The sequence below is a fragment of the Myotis davidii genome, unplaced genomic scaffold (genome assembly GCF_000327345.1).
Source record: "Myotis davidii unplaced genomic scaffold, ASM32734v1 scaffold1832, whole genome shotgun sequence".
NCBI lineage: Eukaryota > Metazoa > Chordata > Mammalia > Chiroptera > Vespertilionidae > Myotis > Myotis davidii.
Genome location: NW_006283151.1, coordinates 557,616 through 578,638, shown reverse-complemented (window position 1 = coordinate 578,638; position 21,023 = coordinate 557,616). Strand labels below are relative to the sequence as shown.

The 21,023-nt window shown below is 38.3% G+C and overlaps 1 protein-coding gene across 1 annotated transcript in view; it reads left to right on the top strand.

Annotated features, from left to right (window-relative positions):
- LOC102759806 (chromosome unknown open reading frame, human C4orf27) overlaps nt 1–18,364 on the top strand; it is a 24,769-nt gene extending 6,405 nt beyond the window's left edge. The window contains exons 4-8 of the mRNA XM_006753493.2: nt 1,339–1,437; nt 6,915–7,065; nt 12,207–12,294; nt 15,896–16,068; nt 18,123–18,364. Of these exons, the coding sequence (XP_006753556.1) occupies nt 1,339–1,437; nt 6,915–7,065; nt 12,207–12,294; nt 15,896–16,068; nt 18,123–18,254 (643 nt within the window). The 3' untranslated portion in view covers nt 18,255–18,364. The remainder of the gene's footprint in view (nt 1–1,338; nt 1,438–6,914; nt 7,066–12,206; nt 12,295–15,895; nt 16,069–18,122) is intronic.
- Nucleotides 18,365–21,023: the final 2,659 nt, after the last annotated feature.

The window sequence follows — 21,023 nt, the reverse complement described above, 5'->3', positions numbered from 1 at the left end:
TTTCCCTTTGGCGTGCCACTGAAGATCCTGGTGTCGTCCTGCACTTGTGACAGTCTTGAAGCTGCCCCCACCTTATACCCACTAATAAGTCAATTTTCTATCAAAAAATAAAATGTGATCTGGAATCAGGTCCTACTGACTGGTCCTACTGTTTGTTATCTGACTGACTTAGTGATTGAATTTCTGTGACTTGGTTTCTTCTGTAAAACTGAGGTTAATATGCATACCTAATAGAATATTAGGGATTAAATGGCTATGTGCAAGGTGCTTAGAATGTTAAAGAAATAGAAGTAGGTTACAGGGAAAAATACTTATACCAGTAGAGATCCTGTCATTTAAAGTAAAGATTAACTGTAAGATAAGAGAATAGAAAAAGTGCAGGAAACGTGCCAAGGGAGAAGCAGTGTGGTACAGTAGAATGTACACAGTGCTGGAAATTGGGTTAGCATAGACTTCACTTCTGGCTTTGTCGTTAATTTACCAGGACGTTGGCCGAGTGCTTCATCTCTCTATTTTAGTTTCCTCAATTGTAAAATAAAAGAATTTGGTATATGTATACTAGCGGCTCGGTGCATGAATTTGTGCACGGGTGAGGTCCCTCAGCCTGGCTGGGGCTGATTGGGGATTATGGGGGGCGGCCGGCTGAGGGGAGGGACCGCTGAAGGTTGGCTAAGACCGTACCCTTTTATGTAATGATGTTTACTTTGAATTTATATTAGTTCAACAAACACTCCATTCATGCTTTTGTTCCGGCCCTCTGGTCCAGTTTAAGAACCCATTGTGGCCCTTGAGTCAAAAAGTTTGCCCACCCCTGAGCTAGGTCGTTCATTTGCTTAGGCTTTTATATATATAGTTAAGCCAGATCCTTTTGCAGCTAATGTTTTATAATCCTGTCTGTCCTCTTTTGTTTTTCTGCCTTTTTTTCACAGACTATAATACTAGGGTTGAGTCGATGGTGCATATAATCTTCCCTACTTCTTTTTGATAGGCATTATTCCCCTTTTCTTATATTTAGTTATACAAGTAACTAGGTCCTAGAAATGTTTTTTTAAAAAATATGCTTTTATTTATTTTAGAGAGGGCAAGCCGGGTATGTACCCGGGCTGGGAATCAAATTGGCAACCTTTTGGTACATGGGTCTAAGAATTTCAATTTTAGGTTCTGTATATAAGCAAGATTTGTCATTGCTATTCCTAAGAAACGTAGAGCGTAAAACTGGCAAATTCCAATCAAAAAGCAAACAAACATGTAGATATAAATTGTCTATAGACCTAAAAATACTACTTGTCTAATGTAAATTATGGGCAGCTAAATTTTTACTATCTTTTGCTTAAACAGGGATTCTCCTGATGAACTTCCTGTATATGTTGGTACAAATGAAGCAAAGAAAAACTGTGTAATTGTTCAAAATGGAGATAATGTGTTTGCTGCCGTTAGGTAAGGAAATTCTTTATTTCAACCCTTTTCTAATTATATTTGTTTATAATTTTTGTGCTATATGAGGAATTGAGGTAACCTAAAAATTCTAGATTTCTAGAGATAATTTCTGACTTTTGCAGGTAGTCTTATACTTATATTCTACTTTTCACCCCCCCAAAAATATCTCATATATCTAATTATCTTATTTAATAAGATAAGTATCTGTATAGTATCTGTTCTTATTTAACTATTCCTTAATGTTGACCTCAGTTGTCCCATGGGAGAAGAAAAATTTTTTTTAGTGAAAACTGATGATATTTTAAACACCATCACTATGGATTCTTAATAAGAGCTCACTGTATCTAGTTCAAACAAATATTTAATACAGTAAAACAGGTGCTCATAACATCCTCAGAAGGGCTGATGGAGCAGCATGAACCTCCAGGAATGAAAGATGTGGGCAGAACTGGCTCACCAATGGAGTTTGTCTCTGCCACCATCAGGAAACTGGAAATCGGCAGCTGCTTCCACAACAAGTGGCTTCGGGACCACACTGTCTTTGCTATAACCTGGGCCAATAAAATGGATGCCCTGCCCTCTGCCTCTCAGCCCTCATGCAGCTAAGGACCAGGTGCTGAGATCTCAGCTGCAGCTGCTCCAGAACAGTTAGTTGCCTCTACAGCTATGCTCACTGGTGGACAGCAGAAGCACAGCCTCCTCTCCCCGGTATCTCTTCGGATTTCAGAGTTGCATCTGCTTGAGAGAAGCTAGGTCCCATGTGGAGTCTGAGCTGAAGAATAGTATGGGAAATGCAGCAAGGTCCCTTATGGAAGGGGCTTGGGATGGAGCTGAGTGAGCTAGTCCATAATGCACTAGCCTCAGACAGAACTCAAAGCTATCTGTTAGCAGCTATACAGTTTACACTGTACAAAAATGAAGAAAGCCATCTTTATCATTTAAATACAATAAGTAGGTCATGTTTTGTGGGAACTCTTGTTATTACCCACTTTTTAAAAAGACTTATGCCTGTGATTTAATAATGCAGATTTGCAATAAAAAATTCAAACTAACTGGACTGCGCTGCTATGTGTATGTCATACATACCCGTGTATTTAAAGGGCAACTCGTAGACATCCAAAAAAGGTTCTTTCTCTTCTGATGCTTCTGAGTTTTATAAAATGTTGCTTGTCTCTGTTATACAGTTCTTACAGTATCTGTTCTTATAGTAAATGTTATAATTTACATAGAATTTAAAGTTCTTTTAAGCCCTTCAGATTTACCATTCAGTTGAAATTGGTGCCATGTTTATTAGAAATGATAGCTGTTTACTTACCTACTGGCTGTCTCTTGCATTATCATGTAAATTCCATAAGGACAGAGGCTTTCTTATATAGAGTACTTGCCCCATAGTAGATGCTCCAAATATTTTTGACATGCAAAAACACCTAACTTTTCATTAGTCTTATTAAAAATCTCTTTAAAAAAGAAAGTCATAGTGGTTATCTGAAATAATCCAAGACTGTTCTGGTATTTTTTAGCTTTTTGGAGAACACAGAAAAGAAAAAGAAAAAAAATTGGTGATAAATTTGTAATTTAGGTGAAGACCAGCAAGTAAGTATTTGAGTACCTGTTTCACTCAGATATTTTCAGTCTCCAATAATTTATCTCAAACATAGAGGTAAAAATACGATAATGTCTTTCAACTGTTAACAACTGTTTTAGTTTTTAAGATTTTCCTTTTCTTAAAAAGCTACTAGAACATTTAGTTTAACTTATTCCTATACCAGCCTGAGTAAGGTCTTTGAAGTGAGACCATCCTATATAATAAAAGCATAGTATGCAAATTGTCCCGTCAACTGGGAGTTCGTCCTGGAGTTTGACCAGGGGGTGGGGCCGGCCTGGGGAAGGGAGGGAGTACCCAGCCGGCAGCCGCTAGGGACCCTACCAGTACACAAATCCTGTGCACTGGACCTCTAGTTTGTTATAAACAAATTATTTTTATGCCCCAGGGAACAGTTCACTTTGTGCAAGATTGAATAGTAGTCAAAGAAATGCAAATTAAGCCAACAAAGATTAGTCAAGATTAAAGAGTGATAATACCCAATTAGATGATAAGAAACTACTGATTTAAGTATTAATTGGTAAAACTTTTACTAGTGTAGAGAGCAATTTGAATCTTATTCCAAAATTTCATGACAGATTATTAACATTGCCAGGTACTGCGCTAAGAAAAGAAACATTTTTACATTTAAATGTAAACATTTAAATCAGCAATTCCGTTTCTAGCTAGTTAACTATAGAACTTCTGGACAGGTACACAAATATGTATATTACAGATTATTGATAAAAATGAAAAATTGGAAACATAAAATCCAGCAATAGGAAAAATTAGGTCAGTAAATAATAGAACGTCCATACACTATAATTATCAGGATCCTTGTATGTTGATTTGGAAAGATGTTTGATCTATGAAGAGGTCAAATAATAGAATAGTGTAGAATGATTCCTTTTTCATATTGTTTAATGAACATAGGAAAAAATCTAGATATACTCCAAGTTTCCATTTATCTTTGGACAACAAAATTTGTAGCGAATTTTTCCCCATTCTGTTCTTTTAACCCTTTGGCTGCTGACGTATTTTTTCGGACATATGCCAAAACTGCGGCACTAATTGCGCGTGTATGGGAAAAAATGTAAGACACTTTTTATACAATAAACTCACTTGTATTGCTTTGCAACAACAAAAATTAAAAAATACCAATTGTTTACATAAATTTGTTTTAAATAAGAAGAGCGCGATAGCGCTCCTTAGCAGTCAAATGGTTAAGCAGTACTTTTTCCCTCACCTCTTTTTAGAACTCAGGGATCCCCAACAGTCCACAGTCTATTTTTTTGATAACTGCTATTTAGTTAATGGTTTTAACCGTGACTTCATATCAGAACCTCCAGGGTTACTGGTTAAAAGTATTTGACTTTGAGCTCTTTTGGTCCTGCCTCTAGAAATTCCACTTCAGTACATATAGGACAGGACTAAGGAATATGTTTTTAAATACACATTCCAGATATGTCTAAATGTAACACAAAATTATACTTTTCTAATTTTGATACTTCAGTTTTTAAAATTTATTTACCCTACATTGAATGAATGCTTAATTTGTTCAGGACCAAAAAACTAAGCAGATTTGAAACTTAATAAAAGAATAAATTTTTTTATCCAATATATCAGATCTTGGGTGATATTGTTAAATAATCTTTTTCCTCTTGCCTGCTGCCCCATCTTTCTCTGCTGCATTGTACTGGTAATGTGAAACCATTAACTAAGTAGCAGTTATCAAAGAACTGTGTGTGGACCCTCAGGGGGTCTCTGACACCTTTTTAAGAGGCCTATGAGGTCAAAACTATTCACGGTATAAGATGTCAGTTGTGCACCAGTGGCACAGAGGTAATGAAAGGTGGGTAATACTTGTTAATATCTTGACAAGAATCAAGACAGTGGTGCCAAATTAGCAGTCATTACATTATTGAGACAGTAATATATTGTGTGTCATTTAAGAATGTCAGTGATGAAGCAGTGAAAACATTACAGTTCTATCATTGCGTACACATCCCTTAACATTCTGTGTGATGAAATGGGACATACCTAGAAAGAAAGCCCTTCAGCATACTCAAGTGTTGGTTTGTCTCAAGGAAGAAGCTCTTGTGTGACAGAGCTGTGAGCTGACCTTTCTCCACTTTTACTTGAGAGTGACTGACACACTGGTTATTCAGACATGAGTATTTGGCAGACATTTTCTCAAATGAACCAAAGAAAACAGCTAACTATATTTGTTGCCAGTGGTTAAAATTCAGGGTTTCAAAAACAAAAATTAGAATTGGGGAAACTTACAAGCATCATTGTGAGCTTGACAGCTTCTCACTACCTAACAACGTTTCTAATGTGACTAGTGGTAATAGTAACGAATGTGATTTTTTTCATATTGTGATATATCAGAGTGAATATGATATAATGAAAAGTTTCAATATTTGGGAGATCTGCATAATTGAGTGTTTTCTAAGTGATCACTGCTGTATTCATTCAAAGTTCAAGGTACCCCAATGGATTTTAATGAAACAGAGTACAAAATGTTCCTGGTTATTATTTCATTTTTTACTTGGCAACTGTAAGCATCAGAAAGCAAAGTATTGAAGATTAAGTTGAAGCTGAGAGACAAAAGCTTCATACATTGCTACCAAGATAATCATAATAATGTGATAAATGTGGAAGATAGCAATTAAGTGACTTAAGTAGCAATGGAGTCTTCACAGAGACATTTTATCTAGGCCTAGAATGCCTACGAACTTACTAGAAAAAATGGGAAGAAGGATGTTCTAGGCAAGGTATTAGTATATGAATGAAAGTATGAAGACAAGAGGCACATAGTATTTGAAGGCCTGTATGCCATGCCAGAGAGGTTGAGGAAGGCTGAAATTGATTCACCTAGACCTGATGTCTTTAATTTGCTTTTTATGGTTGATATAAACATATTCTCATGATACACAGCTGGTTATGACTGAAGGTAGCATTTGGTGTAAGTATGTGTGCTGTCATCAGAAGACAGTGATTTGGTGGTCTTGGTTTCTGTGGCACTGTGATCCGCCCCTGCTAACTCTGAACTTGAGTAAATGGATTGTTCTCTGTCCTCAGTTTCCTGACATGTAAAATGGGGATAAGAATAACACCCACTATAAACGTTCTAACCTTTTAAAATGCCAAGTCCACAGCAAACAGTCAAATGTCAGTAGTAATAGAAGCGACTTTCCCCCTGGGAGTCTGGCAGTGGCTACAGAGGAAGGGGGCTGACCTGTGTTTCCAGCTCTTCATTTTACTCTCGCTCTCCTGTTCTGCTGGTTAAAGTCTTAACCTGCTTATGATAAAACACAGTTATTTCCGTAACTGGCAGTAATGTAATGTATTGTTCTCATGCCTTTTGTATTGTGCTTCTGTATAAGCTTATAAAGTAGCTTTGTTTTCCTTTTATGTTTTCCAAATTTATCTTAAAACAAATTTGAAGGTAACAGTTTTAAAAATCTGCTGATCTTCATTATTATAACAGTGTCCCCTGGCTCTTCAAAAATAAAAAATCCTTTTGTGTACATTCTACTTCCTGTAATGCCAGACTCCTCTACAGCAGTATGTAATATCTTAATATCAAGTAATGCCACATAATACTTGGCTTAATCTCAGCTTTGTAAATATCCCTATATCTTTATTGTAGACAGAGATAATACACATTTCAATCATTTGTTGGTTTTGAGGCTGAAAGCTTTTTATTGATACTGCTTTTCCCTTGTTTGAAGAAATCTATTGGGGATTATGAGAGAGCTGTTGGTAATTATTCTGCAGTGTTTTTCTTAATGGAATTTGATGTTTTTAACTTAGCTCCTTTCACTTTCCCAGGCCTGTCTACTTAGTACAGTGGCCTGTTGTATAACGAGGGCTTTTAATTCTTTTTCAGATTATTTTTGATGAAAAAACTTAAAGAAGTAACAGATAAAAAGAAAACTAGTTTCTTGAAATCCATAGATGAAAAGCTCACAGCAGCAGCCAGAGAACTGGGGTACTCACTGGAACAGAGAACCGTGAAGATGAAACAGAGAGACAAGAAAGTAAGATTTTTAAATCTGTTAATCGCTGGCTATTTTGCTATTTTAATAGGGTTTTTTCCCCTCTCTTGACCTCTTGACTCCTTCCCACGTGCCCCTTATCCTTGTCTTTTCACCTGCTGCCTCATCCTAAGGAGAGCTGGATGCCACCCCAGGACTTCCTCCATGGCTGTGTGACAGACACCTGGACTGCCAGGAGGACTGCACTGGAGCAGGGCTTGGACGGTCTGTGGGTCGTTACAGGTCGAGTTATGTGCTATGTTGCTACTGGGGTTACCTAACTCATTCCAGTATTCCCCACGCTTTTAATCTTGTTTTACCAGTTACTCATTTAATAGAACTGACTGAAGGCAGCTTTGCATGTAATTTACTTAAATTTCTTTTTTTAATGGGTAAGGTCATTGGCTAATGATTTAGTGCAAGGTGTCCTTTGGGAGTAGATTTGTAAGACTATGCCTCAGAGTGCTTTCCTCAGGGCCTCTAAGGTGATTGGTTCCCTTCTAAGAGACAGTGTGTATCCAGATTTGTTCATTTCCTCCAATAAATGTGGGTCTTAGCAGTCCTCTGTCCTTATCCCTTCAGCATATCCTGTTGCATCTCTCCTAGTGCCTGTAGAGTAGTGGAGTGCTTTGTAAACAGCAAATACTTTGGTAAGGTGTTGGATCCTTTTGGTTTATCACTTACAAATTTCAGAGTAAGTTGACAGACAAGCTAGAATTCTGCTCTGGGGTAAATGAGAATTCTAGAGGAGTTTGTTCCTATAACCTCTGAGACGGAAGGACATTGGTCACTGGAGAATGAGGGCACCCCAGTCTCCTTCCGCCTCTCACCATTTTCTGCTGTAGCTGGTTCCTCTGAATGTTCTAGGCCAAATGAAGTACTAGTTACTCCGAAATAAACTAGTACTGGTGATGAAGTACTTTACTGTACTTGGTTATTGAAAGTCCTACTTTAGGTCCTTCTCTGATCGTGACTCAACTATAGGGTGATGATGTTCTGGTAAATTAGTCACTAAACTGCAGTGTTAGCAGTTCTTTCTTTACTCCTGTAGACCAAAAACAGTTTCTAAAAATATACATTTGAATGAAACTCACTACAATAGGGCGTTTTTAACATTTTAAAGATTTTATGTTGCCATTTTACCTTTCTAATATTCATAGGGAGCCTCTCCCACTTGTAAGTAGAAATAGGGGTAGCATTTTTCATCTTGTTATTATGTATTTCTAATTCTTTTTTTTTAAATCTTTATTGTTCAGATTATTACAGTTGTTCCTCTTTTTTCTCCCCATAGCTCCCCTCCACCCAATTCCCACCCCACCCCATGCCTTTACCCCTCCCATTGTCCTTGTCCATAGGTGTTCCATTTTTGTCCAGTCTCTTCCCGCACCCTCCACACCCCTTTCCCCCCGAGAATTGTCAGTTCACTCCCTTTCTATGCCCCTGATTCTATTATATTCACCAGTTTATTCTGCTCATACTTTTTATTCACTTGATTTTTAGATTCACTTGTTGATAGATATGTACTTGTTGTTCATAATTTTTATCTTTACCTTTTTCTTCTTCTTCCTCTTCTTAAAAAATACCCTTCAGCATTTCATACAATACTGGTTTGCTGGTGATCAACTCCTTTAGCTTGTACTTATCTGTGAAGCTCTTTATCTGACCTTCAATTCTGAATGATAGCTTTGCTGGGTAGAGTAATCTTGGTTGTAGGTTCTTGCTATTCATCATTTTGAATATTTCTTGCCACTCCCTTCTGGCTTGCATGGTTTCTGTTGAGAAATCAGCCGACAGTCGTATGGGTACTCCTTGCTTTTCCGGTTGAGTGTTTTTTGCTTTTTCATATTTCAAATCTTTAACTCGATTCTTGGGATCCTCTTGTCTGCTGTTGGATCTCTGTATATTATTTTTTATTTCATTCAGTGTATGCTTAATTTCTAGTTGGTCCTTTTTCATATCCTTGAGGGTCTCACTAGATTTATCGAGGGTCTCACTAAATTTATCGGTGGATTCTAGGAAATTCTTGAAAAACCTTATAACCATGGTTGTGAACTCTATATCCAGTAGTTTGCTTTCTTCCATTTCTGTCATTTGTGACTTCTTTCTTTGTCTCTGCATTTTGGGTGCTTCCCTGTGTTGATAGAGTGGCTTTCTGTGCTAGGTGTCCTATAGGGCCCAGTGACTCTCAGCCTCCCCAGTCACCTGAGGTATACGCTTTTGGTGCACCCTTTTGTGGGCTGTGTGCACAGTCTTGTAGAGCATTGATTGCTGTTGGTATCATTGGGAGGAATTTGACCTCCAGGCCAATTGGCTGTGAGGACCACTTGTGTCTACAGTGGGAGAACTGCTGTGCTGGAGACATCCTAATGGGGCAGGACTTGCTTCAGTGGGGCTTTGGTGCTCACTGAGTCTGCCCCCTGAGTGTGTCCCTTATGGATCTGAAGCGCTATAATCTGGTGTGATCTCACTCTGACCACTGGGTACACTGGCTGTTGGATCTCCAAGGAGGTGCAAAGTCAGCCACTGCCTGAGGCCACCCAGCAGCAGTAACAGAGAGATCTGAAGATTCCTCCTCTTTGTTTGGGGTTTGGAGGTGCCCAGATGAGGCGCAGCTGTGAAGCAATGCAGGCTGCCGACGAGCCTTAGGCCTTCTTTTGGAAGCTCTGGGGTTCTTTGACCCAGCTGCAGTTTGTTAGGTTTTAGATTGCAAAAGGCCTGGGCTTTCGAATGCAAAAGCCTCTGTGCACAGCTTGGGTGGGGCAGGGTCTCAGGAAATCACGGTGCAAACAGCAATGGTTGCCTGTTGGCCCTGCCCCGGATAAGTCCTTGGGTCTCTGTGTCCCGTGGCCCCATGCAGGAACAATGAGCGCTGCAAGCACCTCTGAGAGAAAGCTGCCCTTGTGTTCTGGTCCAATGCCAGGCAGTCCAGTTTCTCCCCCTATGAGTCTGGGTCCCCAGAGTCTCGCACAGAATTGGAGTTCAGAGCAGTTGGGAGTTTGTATCTCCCTCCTGATTGAAAAAGACCACAGAGTACCCAGTTGCCAGCCCGTTTCGGGTGGCTACATACCTCTGCTCTTCTGCACCTCTGCACCTCCTACCAGTCTAGATGCGCTTTTCTCTTTCCTTCTAGTTGTTGGACTTCCACTAAGCCAGCCTTCCCATAGTTCTGGATTTTAGTTGTAGTTTTGATGTGGTTGTGCGAGGCAGCAAGTTCAGGTGTTTACTTATGCCGCCATCTTGGTTCCTCTGTATTCCTGATTCTTGAGTAAAGACTGAGCTTGTATGTACAGAACAGCTCTTAACAATTTCTTCCATCAGAGCGTTATTTTATTTTTCTACCATCAACTATCATTTATTTCAGGTAGGATTCCATAACTCTAAATAAGATATGATTGGGGTTTAAACTTCATAGGCATATTTGTCCTGGCCTACTCCCCTGTGGTTTTGTGCTTGTTTGTTTGTTTGTATTTGGTCTTTTTATAAAAACAGCTGGTAAAAACATAAATATAAAGAAGAAAAGAACTTATAAGACCACCATGATTTTTATCCTGCCAAAGACAACATATTGGTTACACTTTCAATTCAAGATTGTTCTTTGTTATTTTAATCTCGATTTAATTTGTACTTTTCCAGTATAATAGACCACTATACAGTACATTAGAAATCAGTGTTTTATACTGACAACACCTTACAATGCTTTGGATTGCAAAGTTCTTATGATTTACCTCATTTGACCTTCAAAGCAAATCTGCAGAGTAGGTAGGAATTATCATCCTATTTTATAGATAAGTAAATTGAGATTTATAGATTTGTCCAAAATCATAATTGAGACAGATCGGAGACCTGAATTCAATTTAATGATTAGCATTCTTTCCACTCCATCCTCTTACTAATTGGCTATAAGCCACTTTGCCTTTTTTCATTCCTAGATTTCATTATTAAAAAGGTACTTTGACTTAATGATATTGTAAAATAAAGGTATACCATTCTATCCACCCCTGATCCTTATGCCTTATAATATTACCACTGTGGTACAGGGTTTTCCTAAATTTATATATCTATTGTCCATAATGAAATTACAATTCTGGTACTTTGCTAATAATTGATACTTCTTTATAGACACTTAGTACAGTTTATCATCTGTGGAAAATGTGAAAGTACACATGATGGTTTTTGTTGTATGTCAGCATAAGATAAGTCAATATATCACTTTTTTCTTTATCAGTACTGTTTTATGACCTACTTTTTATGCTTATGAATATATTGTGATTATTGCTTCATATTGCTAAATTTAAGATATGTATACCTCATAATTTTGAGTGGCTATGCTTATGTTCAAAGTTTATGTTGCTTAACATTTTTCAAACAACCTTGCCTGAATATCCTTTTATACCTTTATTTGCACACTTATCTGATTTCCTTAGAAGAAATTCCTAGAATTAGTTTTGTCAGGTATACATGGTTTTAGATGATTGTGTGTGTATGCTTTGTTTTTTAATTTTGTGGGGTTTTGTTATTTGCAAAACTATCCTATATATGGTGCTATATTCCCACCAGCAATGTATGAGTGCCTATTTTCTCCATATCTTCACCAGTACTGGGTATTATCAGGTCTTTTAATTAGCTTTAACTAGTTTTAATTATTTGATTATAAAGGACATTAAATATATTTTACTTCTCTGTCGGTCATTTGTATTTCATTTGTGAACTATAAAATCTGCCCATTTTTCTATCGGGGGTTAGAATTAGTCTTCTTTCTTCCGTATGTTTTCCTTTATTTTTAAGACTCCTTTACAGTTGAACTAATATTCTGGCTTGCCTCCTGTAATAGCATGCCATTGTTCTTTCCACACAACTCAGGCTGCAGACTTGTAATGATGACATGAGTAATAACAGCCAGCCAGTTCATTGTTTTATAATTGCTTGAAGTCCTTATGATTTACCTAATTTTAGCTAATTTTAAAGATAAGGAATGTTAAACCTTTGCCCTCGCATCCAAATTGACTAAAATAAAATGTCATTAAGTTATATTTTGACAGAAATGTTGAGGGTTTGTGTGTGTGTTCTGTTAGGTTCAGGTGAGTTTTTGTTTGTTTAGTCTGTTTACCATGATTAAGTTTTTTTTTTTTCTTTCTTAAACTTAGGTCGTGACAAAGACCTTTCATGGTGCAGGCTTGGTTGTTCCAGTAGACAAAAATGATGTTGGGTACAGAGAGCTCCCTGAAACAGATGGTAATGTATTTCTCATGGACACATGTGTATATGTACATATATATGGTAATATCTGGAGGAAGGCTTTCCTTCTATGGAACAGTAGATGTATACATGTGCCTTTTGTGGGACAGTCACTAGACCTTAGTGATAAGGAGCACGCTCTGGTTTTAGGGTTAGTCAGGCCTGAAGTAAAATTGGGTTTGTACCTGTGTAACCTTGAACAAATTATTTAACTCCACTAAACTTTGTCATTTTTATCCGTAAAATGGTTAATAATGGTGAATACCATTTATAGGGAGGGGTGTTTGGGGTATAAAAAATGTATGTAAGGTCTTAACACAGTGCTTGCCTTAATAGTGCTTAAAATATAGTAGTTACCCCCTAACTGGTGTGGCTCGGTGGTTGAGTGTCGACCTATGAACCAGGAGGTCACAGTTCAATTCCCGGTCAGGGCACATGATGGGTTGCAGGCTTGATCCCCAGTGTGGGGCGAGCAGGAGGCGGCCAATCAATAATTCTCTCTCATCATTGATGTTTCTATCTTTCTCCCTCTCCCTTCTTCCCTTAAATCAATAAAAATATATTTAAATATATATATATACACACACACATATATAGTAGTTACAGGCATTTAGGGAATTTCAACTTAGTGCCTAGGTTACATTTTCTGAATTATTTCAGAATCTTTGATGTTGGTCAACATACAAGTTAGTAATTATTGAAATAGTATGTTTCTATGTATTACTTTGCAAAAATTTTTTCATCTGCAGATAAATTAACTTAGCATTCAGAAGCCCAAGATCCTGAACTAAATCATTTATGGGTATGAAAACACTTTGAAAATGGACTATTCATACACAAAATACAATTATTGCTATGTTAAGAAAACAAAATCACTTCTCAACTTTTTCCCCTTCCCTTTGTTCTCTTATTACTTTGAATATCCCTGTGGGCATTGCCTTATCATCCTGTTCCAAAGAGGATACAACTTAGAAGTCAAAATTAGCACTTCCTCAAGGAAGAACCAAATATTCCTTCCCAGCTTATGAATTTGGCCGTCTATTTATTTATTTATTTATTTTTATTTCAGAGAGAAAAGGGGCGGGGGGGAGAAACATCAATTGATCGGCTGCCACCTGCACACCTCCCACTGGGGATCAAGCCTGCAACCTCGGCATGTGTCCTTGACCTGAATCAAACCCAGGACCCTTCAGTCCGCAGGCTGATGCTCAATCTACTGAGCCAAACCAACTAGGACTTGTTTGTCCTTTTTTTTTTTTAAAGGGGAGAATGATGAGTTTTATTTTTTTAAATATATTTTGATTTTTTTTACAGAGAGGAAGGGAGAGGGATAGTTAGAAACATCGATGAGAGAAAAACATCGATCAGCTGCCTCCTGCACACTCCCTACTGGGGATGTGCCTGCAACCAAGGTACATGCCCTTGACTGGAATCGAACCTGGGACCCTTGAGTCCGCAGACTGACGCTCTATCCACTGAGCCAAACCAGTTAGGGCTGGTTGTCCATTTTTTTAAACAGAACCAACCGGCCTTGCTTGGTGTTCTCTGGGGTTAGCATCTGGAAATCTGCATTCCTAATGAGTTCTCTACAGCGGCTGTTCTCAAACTTTATTGTGCTGCAGAGTCTTTAAACAGTAGATTGAGGTCTCACAATTATTCAGATGTATTACTTTGTCAGCTTCACATCACATTAGAGGAGTTCTGTGAGGAAAATGAATATGGCCGGGCTACAGAATAAGGTAGCTATTAGTCACATGTGGCTGAGCACTTCAAATGTGGCTACTGTAACTGAGAAGATGAATTTACTTTAATTCAATTGTTTATATTATACTAGAGGCCTGATGCACAAAATTCATGCAAGGGGCAAGGCCCTCACAGCCCCAGATTCATCTGGAAGGATGTCCAGTCTAATTAGCATATTATGCTTTTACTATTACAGATACAGAAATGATTGTTTTGGGTCGTTGGATTAAGTTAATTATCTAAAATAAATTTCATGTTTCTTTTTTACTATGAATATGAGAAAAACTTTACCCTGCATTGTATTTGTTGGACAGGATAATCTGTCCCACTGTTCCACATTTCCTCCCTGAGTCCAGAGGTACATACTCCGTCTCTACTGGGGAAGGCCTGTGGGCTCCCCTTACTGTCTAGTCTTCTGGTTACATTCTTCTCTTCAGCCTCTGCGAACTCACCTATTCGAAGTTTTGACAAATAGAATTAGTGTCTTGTTTGGGAAAGGTTGAGAACATCTGTTACAGAAATAGCATTCTCTAAAACTTCAGTGTTGGTGGGTTTTAAATTGTAGTGTCTGGAATAAACCCTGTTACCCTCCCCTGGTTGTGGTCCTGGGGTTTTATGTCCAAGATCTTCTTTATTTCCCTCAACTGTTTCCTAACATTCTAAACATTAAATCCTTCAGTGGTTTAATTATTTTTGAATGAGAAATGGTAGCAAGACATAAAGGACCTAAAATCATCTTGCTCCTGCCTACTGTTATTTGCTAAGAGGAGTAATTGACTGGCAGCTTGTCAATGTGTGACAGTGTTCAGCAAATCACAGTACGGTAACGATGCCAAAGTTAAAAGCCCTAGTATATCTTTACCACCCCTGATAATCCTTATATTTATAGTTAGTACCAATAGAATATTGTGCCTCATACATGTAACTTGATAGCTATGTATCATTGTTAGGTGTGATTGTTAATGTTTAAACCAATCCTTGTCTCCCCACTTAATTAACCACTTAAAGATGTGTTTTGTTGGTTTCAGTAATTGCCATTCTTTTTATTATTGGATAATCCTCCAGGAGGTACTTTCTCAAAAAGGTCTAATTAGATGTTCAGTACCGTCATTCTCATATGCACCCTGAGATCTGACACATATTGGCATCCAACAGATAGTAAGAAAATGTCGAAAGCCAAAATAGAAATGTTAAACCACTGTTCTTTATAGTTAAACATTAGACCTTTTCCGTGTTCTTTCTTCATATTACACTTCTGCATAACTGCACTTACCCACTTGGGTAAAGGTTTGATTTTGAAATGTTTTATTGTTGTCTTTTCCTGTATTTTTTAAATAAAGAAGGACAGGGCAAAAAGAGATGAACTTTACTGTCTATTTGGATTTTATTTAATCCAACTGCCAATAAAGACTATCCCAGGGGTGCTTTGCATATGATCTGTTGCCATATTCTTTTGTTGTTGTTGTTGTGTGTTTTTTTTCCCAACCTTTTAAAAACAGAAAAACATTCACATTCTTAGCTTGAGGGTAGTTAAAAACGGGGGTTGGGCTAGGTTTGGCCATAGTTTGCCAATCCCTGGACTAGCCTACTGAATATCGTTGAAAGGCTAGTGAAATCATGATTGCAACTAGATCCACTGAAATACTCACATTTTGCTAATACAAGAAATCATTTTGTTAAACCATGTTTATGCTTGAATCTTAATTAGAAAAATTATAAAATTGCCATTCTAAATTACATTGCCATCCAAGGTTATATCAGTAGTATGAAAAGTCCTATGAAGAAAAAAAAAAGCTGATATTTTTACTTCTGAAGATGATTATAGATAATTTTTAATATCATTGATTTCTTTCAGCCAACCTCAAGAGAATTTGCAAGGCAATTGTTGAGGCACCAAGTGATGAGGAGAGACTAAAGGCTTTTGCTCCCATTCAGGAAATGATGACCTTTGTGCAGTTTGCTAATGACGAATGTGACTATGGCATGGGGCTAGAGTTGGGAATGGACCTCTTTTGTTATGGTTCACATGTGAGTAAAAAATCACCACCAAACCTCCCCCTGTTCCCCACTCCTTCTCCCCCCTCCTCCCCTCCCCGACACACACACATGCACATTACATATCCACGTTTTAGCACAGGTAGGGTATGTATTTCAAAAGGAGCTTTTTGAAGTGATTTTAAAGCAGATATTTAAAAAATACCTTTTATTTGAAATTCATCTTATATTCTGGCAAAGGTGACTTACCAAGATTATTTGCCTTCAGGTTTACATTAAAGTGAATTTACTTTAGATGTATTAAAGGAACATGCATGTGTGGGTACATACACACCTTTCCCAGGGCTCCATTTCATTTCCTACTGTGATGGAGGAGTTATTTGTCCTTGTGCTTGAATTCCTAGATGAAGAATACTATTTTAAAATAGCTTTAGCCTTAGCCAGTTTGGCTCAGTGGGTAGAGCGTCAGCCTGTGGACCAAAGGGTCCTGGGTTCAGTTTTCGTCAAAGGCACGTACCTGGGTTGCAGGCTCCTCTCAGGCCTGGGCCCTGGTTAGGGCTCATGCAGGAGGCAACCAATCGATTTGTTTTTCTCACATCGAATTTTCTGTCTTTCCCTCCCTCTTCCACTCTGCCTAAAAATCAGTGGAAAAATAATTCTTGAGTGGGGATTAACAAAAATATTAAAAATGGGCTTTAAATTACTTAAAATATATGAGATGCTAGTTAATCATTAGCTAATTAAATAGGACAAACCTACCCAACAGTTTAGTCAGTGCTTACTCAACTATAGTTGCCTCAAGGTCAAAGAGACAAGAAGGTGTAGTGGCTTCAGTGTGTTTCTAGGGCTAACCTGTTCGGTTTTAAATTATATCTATGCCACTTAAATGCTTTGTAAAATTTGGCATTTTTCCCAACACCTTTTTTTGTCTCCTTATCTATAAAATATGTCTGCACACAGACCATTTAATTCCTGTGATGTCACCTACAAAGCACAAGGAGGAAAACAACCTTGCACAGGCAGTCTGGTTCCCGAGTCAGCATCTAAGTTAGTAATTCCCAAACTGTAAAGAGCATAGGAATCACCTAGAGATATTCAAATGTAGGCTCTGTTTCAGTAGATCTGGGGTGAGGCCTGAGAAGCCACGTTTCTGAAATGCTCCCAGGTGATGCTAATGCTGCTGCTGTGCACATACTGAGGAGCTGGACTAAGCCAGCAGCTCACATTAGCGTACATCAGTCATCTGCAGGACTGTTCAAACACAGATGGCTGCATTACCCCCCTCCCCAAAGTGTTTCTTGGGTCCTGAGAATTTGTAGGTCTGGTGAGTCTCATTTGAGAATTCTGCTTCCTCTAAACCACATTACTGTCTTTCCTCTGCCTTCCTCATGTATGCTTACCAGTAAAAATAATCCAAATATTTAACAACCAGAATGACAGCCTTGACCAACCAGAACAGTGCTTGGCCTACCAGGAAATGAACCAGTTTGATCAAAAAAACCTGATTGTTGTGAAAAGTTAAATAACATATAAGAATATATGAAAAGGTGTTATTACACAGAACCTAGCACATAGTAAGTGCTAATTCATGTTTACCAACAAAAGCATTGCCAGTTTTTCTTCAAGTAAATAACAGCAGTAGTCTAAGTCACTTGATAACCCAGGCAGGAGCTTAAAGGATAGAGGGGTTTACATGGTAGGTGGAGGAGAGAGAATTTGAAAAGGGATTGGTTTGAAAACTCAAATTCAGCATACCTCTTCGTAACAAGGTAAAAGCATTTGATTACATAGTTTGGAGCAGAAAAAATAAAGGTTGATCAATCTTATCTAAGGAAATAGGGAAGCTTAAGTTTTTAACTTGGTTTCCTTCTGAATTTCCTTCATAATATACCATTAGTCTTTTAGAGCTACAAATTGCCTCTTGGACAGAATGCCAGTTGTCTGTCTCAAATTTCAGTCCTAATCAATTGAGAAAGTAGCTAAAATGATTTGGGGAGTATGCTTTGTTAAATGAGTGCTTTTTAAATCTATTTTCTGTTACCAGGGCATCTGCTTTATTCTCTGCTTAATGTTATTTTATTTTTCAGTATTTTCATAAAGTTGCTGGCCAGCTTTTACCTCTTGCATACAATCTGTTGAAGAGGAATCTCTTTGCAGAAATTATTGAAGATCATCTGGCAAACAGAAGTAAAGAGAACACAGACCAGCTTGCAGCATGAAAGCTGGCTTCGCTTGGTGTACAATATTTTAAAGCATTAATATTAAACTTGTGATTTTTGTTTGTTTTTAAGGGATACAGAAAATAAACTGATGGAAACATTTACTAAAACTTTCTATAAATCTCTTCTGGTTTTGTTTTGTTTTTTTAATTGTTGACAGAATTACAGATGTCTCCCATTTTCTCCCTTTTTGCCCACCCCTCCAATGAACTCCAACCCCATCCCCATACTATTGTCTGTGTCCATGGATTATGCATGTGTGTTCTTTGGTTAATCTCTTCCTGTACCCTCCCACTGAGATCTGATCTCACATATAAGAGAGATAATGTGATATTTGTTGTCTTAACTGGCTTCGCTTCGCATAATAATTTCCAGGTTCATTGTTGCTGTCTCAAAAGGTAAGAGTACCTTCCTTTTTTTACAGCTGCATAGTATTCCATGGTGTAAACATACTTTTTTTATTCACTCATCTACTGATGGGCACTTGTGCTGTTTTATACTTGTCTTTCTCTGACTGATTTATTTCACTTAGCATAATATTCTCCAGGTACCTCCATGCTATCTCAAAGGGTAAGAGATCCTTCTTTTATATTGCTGCATAGTATTCCATGGTATAATGACCACAGCATTTTAATCAACTCATCTACTGATGGGCACTTGGGCTGTTTCCAGATCTTAGCTCTCCTATATAATAAAAGCCTAATATGCAAATTAACCAAACAGCAGAACAACCGGTCACTATGATGTACACTGACCACCACGGGGCAGATGCTCAATGCAGGAGCTGCCCCCTGGTGGTCAGTGTGCTTCCCCAGGGGCTCCTGGGTGAGCGCAGCGGTGGGAGCCTCTCCTGCCTCCATGGCAGCAATATGACCGAATAACGGGAGCAGGCTTAAGCTGTCAGACATCCCCCAAAGACTCGTGAACTGCAGGAGGGCACAGGCTGAGCTAAGGGACCCCCCCCCAAAGTGCATGATTTTTGTGCACCGGACCTCTAGTTGTAAATAATGCTACTGTGAACATAGGGGTGCATATATTCTTTCTGATTGGTTTCAGGATTTTTAGATATATTCTCAGAAGTGGGATCACTGGGTCAAATGGCAGTTCCATTTTTAATTTTCTGAGGAACTTCCATACTGTTTTACACAGTGGCTACATCAGTGTGCATTCCCATTAGCATTGTAGTAGGGCAGTGATGGCGAACCTTTTGAGCTCGGCGTGTCAGCATTTTGAAAAACCCTAACTTAACTCTAGTGCTGTGTCACATATAGAAATTTTTTGATATTTGCAACCATAGTAAAACAAAGACATATTTTTGATATTTATTTTCTATATTTAAATGCCATTTAACAAAGAAAAATCAACCAAAGAAATTAGTTCACGTGTCACCTCTGACACGCATGTCATAGGTTCGCCATCACTGTACTAGGATTTCCTTTTCTCCACATCCTCGCCAGCACTTATTATTGATTTGTTGATGGTAGCAATTTTGGCAGGTGTGAGGTGATTCCCTCATTGTAGTTTTAATTTACATCTCTGATGTTAGTGAAGTCAAGCACTTTTTCACATCTGTTAGCCATCTGTATGTTCTCTATAGAGAAGTGTTTATTCAGATCCTTTGCCCATTTTTTAATTGGATTGTTTATCTTCCTGGTGTTAGGTTGTATGAGTTCCTTGTGTGTTTTGGAAATTAACCCCTTATCTGATGTATAATTGGCGAATATGTTTTCCCATACAGTAGGTTCCCTTTTCATTTTGATGGTTTCTGGTGGGGGTTTTTTCATGTGCAAATAAATGGTAGTCAAATCATCTAAATGGTGAGATCCTAATCACATTGGAAAGTCATCCTCTAATGCAGCCATGGGCAAACTACGGCCCACGGGCCGGATCCAGGCCGTTTGAAATGAATAAAACTAAAAAAAAAAAAAAAAAGACCGTACCCTTTTATGTAATGATGTTTACTTTGAATTTATATTAGTTCACACAAACACTCCATCCATGCTTTTGTTCCGGCCCTCCGGTCCAGTTTAAGAACCCATTAAGTCAAAAAGTTTGCCCACCCCTGCTCTAATGTCACAGGAATTCACCACCTAATGCCTAGATAACCATACTATCCTCTCCTCCCAGGAGTCCTTTTCAATATTTAACACATTGTTTGCAGGTAGTTTTTATCTTGCGCTAACAGGTGGCACGGGCCATTTTTGCTAATTTTTTGAGCAAATGGTAACGTTCAGTAAAATCACAATAACTTTAGTTTACATATTTATACGTTACCTGCATTCTACCACTAGTCTATAAAAAACGTATTAATACGTGTCCCACACTCTACTACCTCCAGTCAACGTAAAACGTATGTTTCCCGCATACATGGGCAACTAATAATTTATTTCTGAGACTTAATAGCTGTAGCTTTAGAGATTAGATTTATGAAGGGTGGGAAAGGCACACCCATGATACTGTACAGTATTCTCCTAGAGTGCCTGACCCCACCTAACGAAACTGCATTTTAACAGGGTCTCCTGGTGACTCATGTTTTCTCCCATGGGAATATTCTTTAAAACAATTCTCCTCCTACTCAGTCTGTCTTACTAATCATATTCCATAGTACACATATAGTACTAGGGGCCCAGTGCACAAATTTGTGCACCTTGAAAGGAACTGTGGGCCACAAAGCTGCAGTGGGCATAGGGGTGGATCTCGGCCCATCTTCCATGCCCCTGCCCAGCCCCTCCCACCCCAAATGCTCTGGCACCAGCTGTGGGTGTGAGC